This window comes from Haplochromis burtoni, unplaced genomic scaffold, assembly GCF_018398535.1.
Source record: "Haplochromis burtoni strain Fernald_Lab_line unplaced genomic scaffold, NCSU_Asbu1 Contig_54, whole genome shotgun sequence".
In the NCBI taxonomy this organism is placed as follows: domain Eukaryota; kingdom Metazoa; phylum Chordata; class Actinopteri; order Cichliformes; family Cichlidae; genus Haplochromis; species Haplochromis burtoni.
Window position 1 is genome coordinate 600,464 of NW_024582415.1, and position 17,183 is coordinate 617,646.

Sequence of the window (17,183 nt, forward strand, 5' to 3'; positions counted from 1 at the left end):
ATCCGGAGACACTGGGTGTGAAACATTTCAGTTGAATCAAACAAAAATTAAGAGTTAGACTACGAAAAAAGTGGACGGATAGAATTAAAATGCATGAGTGGAAATGTGTTTACTTCTCATCAACACAGCACGCTCGCAGAGGCACTGGTCCGCGTGCTTGTTCACTGTAAATACCTTCAAAGTGTTTATTCTGAACTGCTTAAGTCACATCCGAAAAGGAGAAACTAACACAAAACATAAGTTTTAAAAAATACAAAAATGGACGAACCTACTCTGAAAGGTAACTTACACTAAACCGATTTAAAAATGGAGGAAAACAGGAAAACCTAACTGCTCTGGAGGGCTCTTCCCCTCCCTGTTTTGTTGTTTTGCAAAAGAGGGTATGGAGTTTCACCTTTAAACATGGTTTACATCCATTTTTTGCTACACTGTAATTTCCATCCTCCGCTGGACTCTGACATTTTGGTAACCGAGCTGTCATTTATCTGACTGATGGTTTCTGTCTGTGCCTCCGAGCCTCTTTGTTTGGAGAGGGTGTGGTTGGACTATCTGGACCTGTAACTAGCCGGCGAAGTCAAAAATGCTCACCATTTTCACAGCAGACAATAACAAAGGACTCATTTAGCCTATTTCTGTTTTCCTCGCTCAGCTGTAATCATCTGTTTGGAGGAAAACAGTGAGGCGAGGCTGTGCCCCGCCCTTTTTCGCTGTTGTGTGTGGGGGGGAAAGTGGCTGGTCTCTCACTTTGCGCTCTTACAGCTACAGCTACACACCCGGTGTAACGTTCACTGACCGCTCGGCGGATGTTGAAGTTCATTCGCTTTAATTGGACATTATAAAGTTCAGCAGGATACACGGACACAAGTCTTTATCCGCCCCTTTCTGTGCTTCCGGCTTGCTTTGCTCTCTTACCTACTACCGTCGTGACACGGGGTTTCCATGGTTACAGATAACATTTATTGGACATAGAAGATCCCAACTTCCTTGACAGTTCCAGTATCCGCCCACTGTCAACACAGAGATCCGCCGGAGTCTCCACCTGAATCCAGGAAAGCTCTTCAGACTGAAGGCGCCCAGGTGTTGTGCTACTATACTCTATTTGGAAAAAAAAAAAAAAAAACTAAAAGAAAAAGAAAAAACTGCGAGCCACACTAGACTGGAAGCTTTGTTTTTAGAATTTTACTGCGTTTAATCTGGTAACTATGCAGGGTAAAGGCACTTTTATCAGCCCCTTTCACAGACCGCGGTGTCTGGCGGCAGCGGCACCGGCTGGGAAAGCGAAATTAACTCATCCGGGAAAAGCGATTCTGGCAGGTAAGCGCATCACAATCCACACGGAAAAGTCTCACATGGACACAATGCCACTCTAGTGTTAGTCACAGTTCAAGAAAGCATCCACGCCTCTTTCTTTCTACTTGGCTGTGCTATGAAGCAAAACTTTGTCGAGTCAGAAGCCAGGGAGGTTTAAAAAAGTCAGCGAGCAAAGACGCGCTACAGTTTGCAGAAATGTCGCTATGTTGGGATTAGAAGAAGTTATTATGAGCCAAAGGAGTACCACACTGGTTTGTATTTCCGATAAAAGCTTTCCTTTTAAATGACACGTCACACGTTTTCTTGCATGGACGTGAGTAAGTGGAGTTGCACTAATGTGTCCCAGCTTCAGTTTAGGCAGTAGAGCGTAAGATTGAAGGAAACGATCGTTAAACAAAGTTATAGCCTGGATGTCCTTAAGCCACTCTAATCTGGTGCTGCTTGAATCTTCTACAAAAGGAGGATTTTATTCTTCGGTGTTTCTGTGCTATCAAATCCATCTGTGCTGTCATGGTTAGGTCAGTTTGACCCACTGCACTGACTTGATTTTTATCCTACTTATCTAAAGATCACCTTCACTGCACTTAACATAATGCGCAGTGGGCAGTCGTCCACGCACACTTGAGCCATTTAGAGTCTCGGGTTTGTGCAGTGGGCCATCAGAGCACAAGAGATGCCTTCAGGCTGTATGTTCTTCATTAAAGTACACCACTAGTCTTCTTGAAACTGTACATATTTACATTTTGCTCTTTTTGAGGGGGCGTTTTAAGCAGATCTCATCACCTGAGGTTTTGCACTCAGAAATTTACACATCTTTTTTACTTTTGTATGTATTCTGTCTTTTTTTTTTTTAACTCAATACTTGCAACTGACAATTATTTGAATGGTTTATCAATCAATGTTGAGTTTTTTGGGAGTTATGGCTTAACATCTAATTTAAAAAAGGCCATTAATGGTTGATTATCTCCAAACAACTGATTTCTAGATCAACTGGTGAACTTACTATTCAACAAGACTTGAGTTGTACCGAGTTGTCTCCTTTTGCCCCCTCCCCTCCAAAACCCCTCGACCTCCCTGTGTGATGATGATCAGGCTGCAGCAGCTCCGGCTGATGAAAAGCCTCTCTGAGGTGCTCCTGTATTAAGGCTACATGCTGATATTTGACAGCACTCACACTGATTTTTCAACCCTGAGCTGCTGCAGTTGTCGCATACTGAATGTTTTATAGTTCTGAAGGAATTCTTTTTGATTGTAGATTTAAAAGCACCAGCTGCTGTTTTTTAAAAATACTTTAAATAAATATAAATGTGATAAGTTACAACCTCAGTTCCAAAAATGTTGGTATATTGTGTAAATTGTAAATAAGAACAGAATGCAATGTTAATGTTGAACATAGAAAACACGTTAAAGCTTTAATATGAGACATCTTAGAATGTTGTGAAAAATATTAGCTCGTTTTGAACTTTATGTAAGCAACACACCTCCAAAAAGTTGTGACTGGCTACACAAAAGGCTGGTAAATTAAGTGAAAATACAAAGAAATAGCTGGAGAAACATTTTGCAGTAATTAACAACAGGCCAGTAAAAGACTGGATTAAAAAAAAGAGTATCTTAGAAATTGTGTAACAATTTCAGAGTAATATAAAACTGTGAAGAATTTGATTATCTCGTCATCTACAGTGCTTATTAGAAGATCCTGGGAATCTGGGGAAATCTGTGTGCAAGGGACGAGGGCGAAAATCTGAGAGTGCCTGTGATCTTCATGAGCTCAGGAACACTTCCAGAAATCATTATCTGTGAACACAAATGGCGCCTAAAGGTCTTTTGTGCAGAAGAAGAAGCTATATGTGATCATGGTCCACAAACGCTATGTCTTCTCTGGGGACAAGTGGAAAACTGTTCTCTGATTAGAGGAATCGATACCATTGAGAGGTATTAGCAATGGTATTGACACATCCACATATCCTTTCGTGGGGTCATACATACAAATTTCATCAAGACGATGCTAAATCTTGTACTGGATCTATTACAGTAGCATGGCTTCATATTAGAAGAGCCTGGGTGCTGAACTGCGGGCAGTCCTGCAGTCCAGACCTTTTATCAGTTTAGAACTTTTGGAGCATTTGGCACTGTCTCAACTTTTTTGGGGATGTGTTGCTGCCATCAAATTCAAAATGACCTTAGTTTCTTCTTAAAATGGTAAGTTTAAACCTTTTTTCATGTTCTACCGTGAATAAACTATGGGTTTAATATGGTAATGAGATTTGCAAACCATTGCATTTTGTATATTTTTTGTATATTACACAGCTTCCCAACTATTTTGGAACTGGGAACCTCTGATTCACATTTAAGGCTATTTAGGTATTTTTTCCTGTGCACATTAAAGCTAATTTATATCAGTTTGAATCGTGTCACTAGTCTGACTAATGAAGCTGTCAATTCAAAAACAGCCAAATAGTGTAAGATTTTGTGTTAGGGTGGGAGGTGGAGTAAGAGGAGGAGGAAAAAAATCTCATGTCCTGTCAGCTGCATAGAAATGGAAAAGAGGTCGTGGTGAGATCTTTGCCTTCCCCCATCACTCCTGTGCAGCCTGATTGACTGGATATGGCCCAGTGTTGTACCCTGCTCCCTTAGCTGTTTAGCTCAAGTCAGGCCTGTCTGTCTAGTTTTGCAACAGCCGCACAGTTGCATTCTGTCTCAACTTTGTGCATCCTGTGTAGAAACCAGCGACTTATCATTCTCTGTCTACAGTTTAGAAATGAAGGTGCATCAGAGCGTCACAGGATGACTCAGCAGTAGATATAAAATGTGTGATTCTGACCTGAGATACCAAAAGGAAAGATAATAGTTTAAACAGTCCTAACTAGGTTTTCTTTTTGGTTTTCTGTCATGCTAATGCTACTTTGTATCCTTCTTGGTTAACAGTATGTCTGTGTACACAGAGAAAGTCACTCAAATAAATGGCCAAAGGCTGAAAAGAAGACAAAGCAAGAAGCAGAAGGTCAAAGCTTAATGGCTTAGCGAGCCCGCATAGTCTGGTTGAGAGAAGCGGGGTATTTTTTATTTTTTTCTTTTCTTTGAGCTCTTTTCTGCTCCCATTGGTTTGTTCAGCTCCTCTCTCCACAGCCACTGGTGATGACTGAAGTTGAGACACGACAGGAGGGAGAATTTTATCTGTGTGAAGCCTCAGGGAGAGCGCGATCTAAATGCCTCTCTGGTCCTGGTTTACAGGCTGTTGTGATTTCATGTGCTGTTGTAGCTTTTATTAATAACCTTTTTGTACTGGAGAAGCAGACTCAGAGCCACAGTAAGAATGAGGAAGTTTTTTTTTCTTGCTTTCCTAGATAGATTGGGTATTTCTCTGATAGTTTTAATATCACATTTCCTCCTTTCCCCCTTTCTTCTCCTCTCCTCCATCACTCTCGCTCCAGCCTCGGGGCAGCCAGTTAAGGTTTCTGAGTGGCTGTCTGCTCTCAGGCTCAGAGGGCTCATCAAACTGTGGCTTACTCCCCGTTTCCTCGCGTCACAGGCGACACACAGTGTCCCCTCCCATCCATTGTGGTTGCTGCTTGCAGACCCTGAGTACCAGGAGGCGAGACAATAATTCACAGTGCACTCGTCTGTTCAGCCCCCAGCCACCCCACTGTAACAGCTTGCACTCCCGCTCACGCGAATAAACATCACAGAAAAAAGATTGCAATAATTTAAAATACAGAGCGCCAGTTTAATGTCAGCTTAATATTACACGTTTTGTTTTTGCCATTGTGTTTCTGATTTTTTTTTTTGCAGATCTGATTTAGTACCACATTGTTTAAAAAAAAAAAAAAATCACTCAGCATCAACATGAAGCTGCTATAAATTTGTGTCAAAGTTAAATATGATATATTAATTATAGCAGGGTAATTAATTTACAACTAATGTGTTGGGTTCAAAAATACCCTGATGAAAAAAGGCTAGCTCAAAACAATAATTTAAAGGCCTTCATATCCTATTTCCTCAGACGGGTCCTGAGGGAAATATCCGGCTCTTAGTGGCAAAATTTTCCAGTATGTGGAGATACCTATAACTTTTGTCTGCTCTTGGTCCTTTGCTGTGTACAGGGCTTTTAAAAATAGCTGCCTGCATCTGGAAGGCACAGAGAGCAATAAAACAAAACAATGAGCGTAAAGATGCCAGAACACACACGATCTAAATGTGTTGTAAACATAGACTCTGGATGAAAGAGTGACAGAGCTGTTCTGACACTGCTTTCCATTTTAAAGCCATTAGTTCAGTATCAAAGCTACATTGGGGCCAGGGATCACAGATGAAGGCTGGGAATCACTGAGAAATCAGAGAGTACAGAACATTTATACAGCAGGAAATTAGCAGTCTATGTAAAAACAGCCAAGATCGTCCCCTTCCATCCCCCTTTCTGTCTCCATTTGGGGCCATGCATTGTGTTGTATCAAACAAGACATTAAACAAGTGAGACCATAAACTCATCAGGAAGCTGTTTCCTGAGGTCAAAGATTGGTTGAGAAGTCGGGTTTCATCGTAGACAACCTAATGCCTTTTTGACACTGTTGCAAACGTTACTTTAACTGATGCTGAAAGTCGGTTGTCATTCAACATAAATACATAACTAATACAAATTCAGCCTTGTCTCCAGATGTACAGCTTGTCACAACAACCTGTGCGTAGTTGCTCTGCTCATGTAAAGAAGAGTACAGCCTTCATGCTGCAGGGTTCTAGGCAGTTGAATCGACTGCTATGTAAAATTAATCAACACCCCCCTCATATAATTAAGCATCAGTGGAGAATTACAGAGTGTTATCCAGGACAGAGGAAGCCTAAAAGGCCAGACGTCAGATGAATTATTCTTTTCATCTTTTGCGCAAGTCAAACAGAAATATCGCAGCACTACTAATATGACACCTCCTGTTTGAAGTGCATCAGTCCTCTGGCTACATTCTTCATGTTGACTGGAGATTTGACCGTAAGAACATCTTTCCCTCAGACTCTTTCCCGTGTTTTCTCCCCACCAGAGAATTGGAAGTAACCGATAACAATCCTGATGAAGAACATCCGAATTAATAATACATTTTGATGCAAAACACACAGACCGACACAGATTATTTTGGGTGTGTTATATTGTCTTTAACTTTTACTGCATCAGTGATTTAGTGCAGCAGGCTGAAGAGCTAACCCTATACTGCTAGTGAAAAAAAATATAAATACCGATAGAAACGGTACTTCCCATATATGTAAAACATGCCACATTGCCAGGTCTTCCTAACTAAAAAGGAAGTTTTTTTGTTTTTTTTTTTGTTTTTTAGTGCACCAGATGTGCTGGGTGCTCATTAGTCACCATAGCAGACAGGACAGGATTTCAGAAGCTGCTCTTCCCTGTCAGCTGGCTGCCTGGCTGTCTTCTCACCTGGCTTCCTCTGTGTCTCTCTGTACTACAAACAATGGACGTCAATTTGTGTATGTGTGGATTTTTCATTCGTTAATATCAGTTGGTCAATGTGTACATAAAGAATGAGTTCAAGAGTAGGTGGAGTTGAAATGGTGGGTCATTTAAGCGATAAGTCAATAAGCACCTAAAGGGTTTCTCCTGGCTTAAATGGACCTTTGGAGGTGACTGAGCACTATTGTACCACATATAATAAAGGTAGCAGGCCTGTGCTACATTAATTAACAGAAATCTTATTATTTCTGCAAGTGAAATGATGTTCGCTTGTCAAAATGTCTCAGGTTTTAAATTCATTTAAATGCAACCTCGGATGAGCAAAACACACAACATAACACACTGTATCCTTATTTTTTTCAACACCAGGAAAACTAAAATGCAAGAAAGCAAAAGGTAACTGTATAGCTAACAGTGTCTGGGCGGATTGCTGTAATAATTATAAATGTGCAAATGTTTCAGCACCAGGTGGCTGTCTGGTCTGGTTTGTGGTCTAGTTCTAATTTGGTGTGAATTAATTAGTTTGGAATGAATTTGAAACCAGATGGCTGATTGAGCCTAGTCACAGCACCGGTGTAGCTGAATGGAAGGAGATTCCTGCAACCAGGATCCAAAGTTTCAGGGAAATCCTGAAAGTGTTACAAAAGTGTATTCTTGCCTCATATGCATTTAATTTTGAGATTTATGTCTCACACATTTTTGGCTATGCAGGCATTCAACTGTGCAGGGCCCATCTGTGAAATCGGAGAGGTGTTGATTAAGTTATAAATTTATCTTCTCTGCCCAGAGAGTGACAGTGTTACCTTGAAATGGCACATCTGTGTCTGATTTATTAAACTGCTGTTTAGTCTAAGTTTTTAACAGTCTGTAGAAGCATATTTGTATCAGGGACTCCATTTTTTTCTTTTTTCTTTTTTTTTACCCTCTTCTGGGTTCAGCTTACTCTTTTCAATTTCCTTTCTTGTAATATTAAGTGTCAGAAATCCATATCGATGCATCGATTTTATGACACAGAGTGAAGAAGAGTAGTGGGGGGATGAGGAGAGAGGAAGGAAGGTGCTGCCGAGAGAAAAATTAAGAGCAGGAGAGGGAGAGCGAGCCCGGGAAGATAAAGATTAATGGCCATTTTTCTCATGTAACCCAGTTTTGGCAGCTCACAGGAGTCGTTTAGGGTGTCATCTGTAAATGTGTCTAGAGGCACGTGTGTGCCTCAGTACTGGGTATATGCTGCAAAATGGACTAGGAGACAAACGGGCAGCTTCTCCTCCGCAGGCGCTGTGTCTGATGAGGATTGATCTTGTGTTTGTCTCTGCTGCTGAGTCGCTGTGTTCTGAGTGAGTGCTGGTTGGTTTTACATGCAGAGACGTCTTGGCACAAAGCAGAAGAATAATGTTGATTGTTTAGTCTTCTATCCAAGACACACTGGGCCACTGATCCTGGATCAGGATGGATGTCGCTGAATGGAGTATTGTAAAGCTCATGTGATTTCTGTTACACCTCAGCTGGCGTACGATTACTTACTACTCCAGCAGGATTAGCAGCATTACAGCTCACGAGCCTCCTGATTAAAATGTATGTCTGTCTGTGTGTGGTGATCTTGTGTTTGGCTTTCAGATCTGAGGACAGTTTGTCATGCTTGATTTTAGAGATGAGGTTAGAATTTGGTTTAGCATGGGCAGCTACATTGGCATTCGGCTTAGCAGACTCCTGAGAATCAAGGGCAGCTAAATGGAAAATTGCTAATAATGAAATATGTTGCTGAAAAGTTAATTAACAATCACCTGTTTCCGGGTCATTGTTTATAAAAGCACATAAAATATTAAAGCTAATAAAAAGTTTAACTCATAGTTGGTAGATTAAACATTCAAGGACCAAACGTGCCTTTATCTACCTTAATGGGCAATTTGTTGTACAGTCAGAAGAAGTCGCACAGAAGGTTTCAAGTACGCAGTCTTAAATAAACAACAAGTGAAACATGAAAACTTACTAAAAAGGTAGAAGTCCAGAATAAAGTAGGATTATTATAAAGTTAGTGTGTCATTTAAAAGGCCAGTGGCAGCCGAGGCAGATAAGGTTTAGTCTTTGCCATTTGTGTTGGTATACTGTGTCTGAAGTCAAACAGAACCAACGTGAGCTCCTCAGAAAAAGGGCCAAGATCAGCCACGACTGACTGGGCTTCTTGGAAGTCCTAGGCTCATGTGCAATGTTGCTGCACACGCTGATGATACCTTGCAGTCTACTTTTATTTTTTTAAGGTTCAGTGACATGTACCAGGCAAATGTGGATGTAAGAGTAGATTCAATGAAACATAAACACCACAAAGTTTGTGAAAAAAGTACATGTGCTGCTAAGTTTTTCTTTAAGAGGCACCTACTTGAAGCTCAAAGGTCAACAGCATGCACATAAATGGTGAATAGTACTTGAACTAAAGGCTAGAAACTAGACTGGAAACCAGGAAGGTTTCCCCACTAAATATTTCTCCCATATTTACAGAATCTGATTACGGGGACCCTCATGTTACTCATTGTTATGGTCAATATATCAACATGAAAACGTCATGATTTTGCGTTCTTAAAATGTATTTTGTTGTCAAAAATAGTGGTGAAAATACATGCTTTCTTTTGTTCACATTTTCCTGGTGTCCCAGCACGAGTGAGTCAACTAATGCTAAAAGTTGATGCTGTTTTAAAGGCAAATGGTCGTCACACCCAATATTGATTTTAAAATGTCCATTTCCTGCACTTTGTATGACGTCAGTACTTCAGATACTTGAGATGATTTGATTTTCACTGTGTTGGATTCCTGTGGTCTTTGGGGAAATTGTTTTGGTCTTTGCTCAAATTTAGATGTGTTACTGTAAGAGGTTTCTCATTTCTGATTAGATTTTTTTTTTTCAAGCACTAATTTCTGTAAGTGTCTGTGTAAACCCGTGACTTGCTTGTGCCTCTCGTGCACGCTGTTCATGTGTGTTCATCTGTGTCATTGAGTTAATGGAGGGTCTTGGCCTCGGTAATGGAACCCCTCCCTGTAGGCCGTGGATAATTTAATTAATGTCAACAGTCTCTCCATCCCTCCTCCTTTCCTTGTGACTCATCTGTGTTATTCTTTGGCTTTGAACACTTGTCCTTATCTACTTGCGGTAACTCACTGTCTTTGGCTGGTTTCAGGCCAAACCCTGCAAGAATCACTTAAGAATCACCATTTTCTTGCTTTCTTTCTGCCTATTTTTCTTTCTCCAAACACTCATTTAATGCTTTAGGTAAAGAAAATAGTCAAACATGTAAGTGGCAGCTGAATTTTCTTGCACAACCTCCTTCTAGTTTATTCATTCTTCATTGAGACAGGAACAGTTGATTCATTTTTGCCCAGCTCGTTACTCTTCCTCCCTCTACAGCAGCACTTTTAATGTTTATGGAGGGAGAGCCATTTGTGGAGTCACTGTAATGATCCATGATGTAATGGCGTACCTTGTAATTCTTAAGGGGAGCAGCAGTCTAAGTAAGGCTGCACCCAAACAGACACAGCAGCTGGTTTTCTTTCTTCAGTGTTCACTTTTAAATTGGTGCCACTTTTGTCTGTGGCTGTTCTTGTATGTTCTCTGAATGAATGATGATTGGGTCTGATTTCTTTTGTGTTTCCAGGTGGAATCGCAGGTGGCATAGAGATCTGCATCACCTTTCCCACAGAGTATGTCAAGACCCAGTTACAGCTGGATGAGAAGGCCAATCCACCAAAATATAGAGGAATAGGTTTGTATGCAGTGAGTGGAATAGTGTAAAATGAGTGGAATTCATTCACCAGCCACTTCATTGGATATGCTTGTTCAGTCACACATTAATGTGAACATCTAATTAGCTAATCACATAGCAGCAGCTCAGTGCATTTGAGCATGTAAATATGGTCAACCTCCTGAAGTTCAAACCAAGAGTCACATGAATTATGAGAGGAGAGGACATAAATACAGACTCATCAGCAGGCAGCTGTAAACAGAAGGCAAACATTTATTTAGGCTGATTACAAATCCATTAAATGATGAGGAACTCAAAACTCATAGCACTTCAAAAACTGTTAGAGACACACAGGGGCAGTAACGGAAATATGAGGGTAATTAGCATATGTGGACACAGCAGGATATTGAGAGACAGGTGAAAATAAGGAGGAGAAAGACAACTAAACACTACACACTGAAAAAGAGTAACGATCAGAATAAAACAGGAAGTGATAGCAATAACTCAATTGGGGGAAAACAGACTCACGAATTACAATGTGAATTTAATATGGGATAAAAATGTCTCGATGCATGCTCAATCATCCAGGCAAGGAAATCCCAGAAAGTTGATTCTGTTACTCTTCGTCAGTCATCCAAGTGGCTTCTTCAGTTTCAACATCCAGATGCACAAAATCAACTTTCTGGGATTAATCTAGGGTAGTTGACAAAAGATGATGGAATGCTTTACATAAAACAGCCTGGCCATGTCTGTCCTTTTATGACCACAGTGCATGCACGGCCCATGTCATCCTGTCTGGTTCTTTTTGGTTGCGTTATCATTTTAATTTTTGTTTTTTTTTACATGCAACACATTTCATCAACCCATCAATGGACTGCTTTACACCAATGATATGTACTTACAGACATTATGTTTATTATTGAGTCTGTTAAGCTTTTGTTAATATTTATAAAATTGGAAGCATAACTCTATTCGTGGCATTTGAGCAAGTCAAAACACTAGCATGGTGCACCTAATGAAGTGACCAGGGAGTGCAGGATTTAATCTGGTGGCAGACATCTACTACAGGCTCAAAAACAGTATTCTTTATTACTTTTATTCAAATTTTCAGCAAAACCTAATAAAATAAACAGTATTTCTGCAGCAAGAGAGCATAAACAATGATAAAAAAAACATACAATAATCCAATAAAAGCAACACTCTCGGGAGCTCATTATCTAATTACCCATCATCCCCAGGTACATTAGTGATTCTGGCAGGCTGTCACTGTGCTTGTTTATATGACTTAGATCAGACCAATGCACACTCGCCATCCATGCATACGAGTGTACACAAACACACCCAGGATCTGTGGATATCATTTGAGGATTTGAGGATTGGAGACCGTGCTAATGAGCACTCAAGACAGCTGCTGCTTTTCTTGTTCAGTTGGCTTCATTGGAGAACTTTGATTGCTGGACTGATGCAGCCAAGAGCCAGGAACAAGCTTAAAGTAAAACACCAGATTTTGTGAAAATATCAGCTGAGGTACAGCCCATCTGCGGCATATATATGTTATATTTAATTACTGTTGCTACATGCTCTTTTGTGATGTTGATGATTGAGGTGTAAATGACAAGTGTATTGGTGTATTCTCTAAAGGGTTAACGCACTCAGCCTGAAAAACAGACAAATTGTAGAATTTTTATATTTGAAAATTAGAAAGCAAACTGTGTTGTATGCAAATATGCATATCATGTTCATTCTATAATATTTGCTGCTTGTGTACCTGCTTTAGGTGACTGTGTGAAACAGACAGTACAGAGTCACGGTATCAAAGGGCTATACAGAGGTCTCAGCTCTCTGCTGTATGGATCCATACCCAAATCTGCTGTCAGGTATGTTATAAAGCAGAGGTCTGTCATGTGCAAGGTAAATACATTTGCTTGAGCATAATTTGTGATGTAATATTCTGTTTATTAAGTTAAAATATGGCTGAAGTAAAGAGCAATGTCCACAGTCACAACACAGTAAATGCTGCTTGCAGATTTACTGCACTTCTACTTTGTTACGGTGTAAGAAAATGGAATCAAAAATGGAATCGCAGTGATGCTGTATATACTCCTCCTCCTTCTGCCCCTCTTAGTTCTCCTTTCTTCCTCATCATCATTGTATAAAATCAGTTTGGTTTTTTTTGTTTGTTTAAAAAAAAAAAAACTTTTTTGATTGTCTTTAGGAGGATGTGTGGTCAGCAGATCTATTTTCACATGACACAGCAGTTAGTGTGAAGGAATTGTTTTAGAGGACACATTTTAGATGCTTTCACTTTGTTAATTAACTGAGCATGAACACAGTATTAAAGGCAGAGGTAGCCATGGTGACCATTTGTTATGAAAGTCCTGTTTTGAGGTCTAGGGTAGAGCATTTTCGTCATGGTGTTTTGAAAGTACCTGACGAGCAAAGGGTGGATTGACAGCATAGTGAGACTATCTTCATTTCTGAAACAAAAGACTGAGCTCATAAATTCATCAGGAAAGTGTTTACTGAGGTTACAGAGCAACTGAGCTGAGGGCTGTTTTCCCATAGACTTCTATACAACAGTAACCTGCAACGTGAGGAATCACCCCTGCTGTCTATTAGATAGAATGGAGGTTTAAGTTACTTGCTCAGTGGCTTCATTTTTTTAGACCTAGAAGCTACACCCAGCTTTTATGCTATGTATGGGATACACCCTTTCCTCAGATTGCTTGCATCATTCTATAAATAATAATAAGAACATAAAATAAGAATCATTTTAATTTAACCCATGTGTCATTTTTTTAAAGCTTTTTCCCCTCTTTCTTCTCATTGACATTTTTCTTGATATCAGACAGAAATGACACTTGAACTCAAAGCTTTCTAAAAAAGTTTTTGCTTTTAACTTTGTTCATTAAAATCTTAGATCGCATGCTTATATTCTAATAATCACAAACTGGTAGAGAGTACATATGTACAAATATAAATGCACTGAAGGAACGTGGAATGAAAGGAACCCTTTTAGCTAAAGCCGCTGTGATCTTCTACCTGAAACCATTAACTCACACACTCCAATTATTCTAGTCCATTACCCACAAGGCAAGGCATAAATGCCACACTAGCATTCAGTATAATTATGTTATTCTTTTGTAGCAGTGACATTTATCTTCAGACAAGTGTGAACACACACACACACACACACACACACACACACACACACACACACACACATACACAGATACACACACACACACACACACAAACACACGTGTAGCTATCTTTGTGAGAACATTTATGGATATATTACACTCCCTAGTGCCTTACCCAATAGAAACCTAACTCTTACCTTTGTAATAATAATAATAATGGATTGCATTTATATAGCGCTTTTCGGGACCCTCAAAGCGCTTTACAATACCACTATTCATTCACTCTCACATTCACACACTGGTGGAGGCAAGCTACAGTTGTAGCCACAGCTGCCCTGGGGCAGACTGACAGAGCGAGGCTGCCATATGCGCCATCGGCCCCTCTGACCAGGGGGTGAAAATGAAAATCTTCACTTCCTCACTGTGTCCTCACTCCATTGTTCTAAAACTCAAACTGATCCTCATAAAGATGGTTGTACATACGTACGTATACACACACACAAAATAAAGAAAAGAGAGAGGGGATAGGAGGCAAAACGATTAAAATGAAGAACAAAAAAAGTGTGTGTGTGTGTGTGTGTGTGTGTGTGTGTGTGTGTGTGTGTGTGTGTGTGTGTGTGAGTGTGTGTGTGTGTGTGTGTGTGTGTGTGTGTGTGTGTGTGTGTGTGTGTGTTATGCGTTATGCTGGAGGGTAACGTGTGTCTGTACAATAGAGAGACAGGCCCAGCCAGGCGGAGCAAAGATGCCACTCAAACTCCGACAGGGTCTCAATAGGGTTACAGACAGGGAGACTTGGGTGTGTTTATGCTGATGCACAGTGTATATGTTTGTGTGTGTGTGTGTGTGTCAATCAGCCTTTAGCATCATTTTAAGAGTGAGTCTGAATGGTTTTGTTTCAGCTCAAAGGAGAATTTTCTGTGAGGGAATATGGCAGGGTGGCGAAAAGCCGTTTATTGCCATAGAAATGTTATAAGGGAATATGATGTCATTTATATATGGATTTTGGACACTTTCTACTGTGCAGTGAAGTTTAAAAATCTTTATAAATGGCCACATTGCATATTAGCATTCGTATAACATGCTCTCTGTGGTGTATACACATTTAGGCCAGGAATCTTTTAAGCTTGTGACCCATTTAGCTGTTGACTGTAATCAGCTGTTTAACTTTTTTTATACTTTGTCAGCCCTAAAGAAAAAATATTAAAAATTCTTAATAAAATCACAAAAAGGACAAAATTAAAGGCAGATTTGAAACATATAAATGGTCCTTCAAAAATGCTTTTTCTACTTGCTACTGAAATAGAAGAGACTAAACAAACTGATAAGGATATTTTGACTTTTTGTGATGGGTAAGGTCATCTTCTATTTCTGCTCTTGAGATCAGCCTACTTTGAAAATTAAAACTACATACAAGTGGTCACATTTTATATAGAAATGTGTATGAAATGCCTTTGTCTCCATTGTCTACATGTCTTTTGGTCTTTTTCATTTAAGATTCTTACCCCTTTAAATGTCTAATAATAATGATTATTATAGTTATATTTAAATCTGCAAAAGCTGTATATTTAAAAGGATCAGAGGGAAAACCAGTGACTTCAAAATACTGCAGAAAACAAATACTTGAGTTTAAAAAAAAAAAAAAGAAAAATGAATATAAGAAATTAAAAACTGCTGAGATTTGGAAAGTTAGTTTTGATTAATGGAGAATACCTTGACACTTTTCTGTTAAGCACTGCTTGGTCTGCTTAGTTTTTCTACCCCCTGCCTTTTTTTTTCTTACTTCCTCCATCTTCTTTCCCCTTCGTCTTTTCCATCACTCCTTTTCTTCCAGCCCGCTCATTCCATTAACTGATTGCCTGTGCACCCTCATGTGCCATGGAGTATGCTGGAAGGTTGTCAGGGAGGTAAGAGAGGGACATGCAAGAGAGCTTTTGACCTTTGTCTCTCCTTAGCTCTTCATCCATATCAGCATTCTTTCTTCTCCCTTCCCTTCCCTTTCCTTTCCTTCGTCTTCTCGACAGAAAAAAGTGACCCTATAAAAACGACCCCCTAACGAAGACTGGGCAGCAGTCCACTATCTAGGATGACTCATCTGTGACTGTGGATGTCAGCCAAACGATGTGTCACATTCTGACTGTAAAGTTTAGTCCACTTGTTAAATGAGTCGGGGAGAGGCTATAGAGTAAATTGGCAAAGGAGAGAGCCTGACAGTAGCATATTTCTCCTCGGCAGACTTTAATGAATAGCATTTGTTTCACAAGGTTAGTCATTAAGTGCTCTGCCATCATTCTAGCATGCTGTGCGGAAGAGCTTTATTTTTTAATTTGCCCTAAGCTAAAACAGTGTTTGTAGTCAGCAAATGGTGTGAGAAAAGACAGGAATTTATGTTTATGTACTGTTAGGTGCTGCTAAGGATTCAGTTTATTGTGGGGAGCCTGTCTTTCAAAGCAATCTGAATCAGTGCGAGTAGTGAGACAGGAACAGATGTGGAGAGTTAATGAGCAGAAGTAAGTCTTGGTTAGAACGGCAGATGGAGAAGAAAACTAAAATCCGATGAAGCGAGTCTAGTTTTTTTAAATTTATTTTTTAGACCTGTTACAACAGTAGGTAAATGGTTCAAGCAGACTGAGAAAAGAGAGGAAAACAAAGCATTCATCAAGACCTAATGTCTGTGCTCCCCCTCCTCTTTGCTAAATGTACCAGGCAGTGTCCTCCCGCCGCCACAATTCAATTCCATCTATAAATAACCTTTCTTGCAAAGGACTTGCTGGCACACCATTTGCAGAGAAACACAAACCACACCTCTCTGTAGCTGGGCTGGCTTCCATGGCAGCTGTTGCTGGTCACACATTGGTTACTGAGACTCTGCAGTTTATTGGTTCATCTTTAATGAGGATGCAGGACAATAAAATAAAACGCCTGAACACATTAAGCTGTTACAGCAGTTTGCTTTCTCCAAAAATCTGAGTTGGAAGAAGCTTTCTAATTTCATCTGTGCTCACTGAGACATGAAAACCCTTACCTTTGCCTGCAGTATTACTATCTATTTGAATTTATTTAGTTTACTCAATTTTAGTAAAAACAAACGTGACTACAGTGGGTAGTTTAATTTCTTAAACCAACTTTGAACTTGCAGTGTTGCCATGTGAAAGACTGAAATAATCTGAGTATTTGTAGAAGAAATTATTTCACAGTTCACAGTGTAATCACAAAGATTGTCCACATGTAATTATTAAATGAGATTAACTTTGTTATTCAGTCTGTTTTTCTCAGACACTCCTATGTCTACATTTCCCATAATTCTTTGCTGGCTTTTTTCCTACTTGTTAGGTTTGGGGTGTTTGAGTTCCTCAGTAACCACGCCAAGGATGAGTCCGGTCGACTGGACAGCACCAAAGGCCTGCTGTGTGGGCTTGGAGCCGGGGTCATGGAGGCTGTTCTGGTGGTCTGCCCAATGGAAACAGTCAAGGTGTGTTTCTGAAGCTCATCTGAGCTGACCCTCAATATATAGAGAGAGCAACAGTGTCAATGTATGAAAATGTATAAAAA

The 17,183-nt window shown here is 39.9% G+C and overlaps 1 protein-coding gene across 1 annotated transcript in view; it reads left to right on the plus strand.

The window, feature by feature from the left end:
• Nucleotides 1–72: 72 nt before the first annotated feature.
• The window catches only part of si:dkey-178e17.1 (tricarboxylate transport protein B, mitochondrial), a 22,028-nt gene continuing 4,917 nt past the window's right edge, over nucleotides 73–17,183 (plus strand). Inside the window, exons 1-4 of the mRNA XM_005924411.3 lie at nucleotides 73–1,314; nucleotides 10,405–10,512; nucleotides 12,269–12,368; nucleotides 16,965–17,103. Of these exons, the coding sequence (XP_005924473.1) occupies nucleotides 1,203–1,314; nucleotides 10,405–10,512; nucleotides 12,269–12,368; nucleotides 16,965–17,103 (459 nt within the window). The 5' untranslated portion in view covers nucleotides 73–1,202. The remainder of the gene's footprint in view (nucleotides 1,315–10,404; nucleotides 10,513–12,268; nucleotides 12,369–16,964; nucleotides 17,104–17,183) is intronic.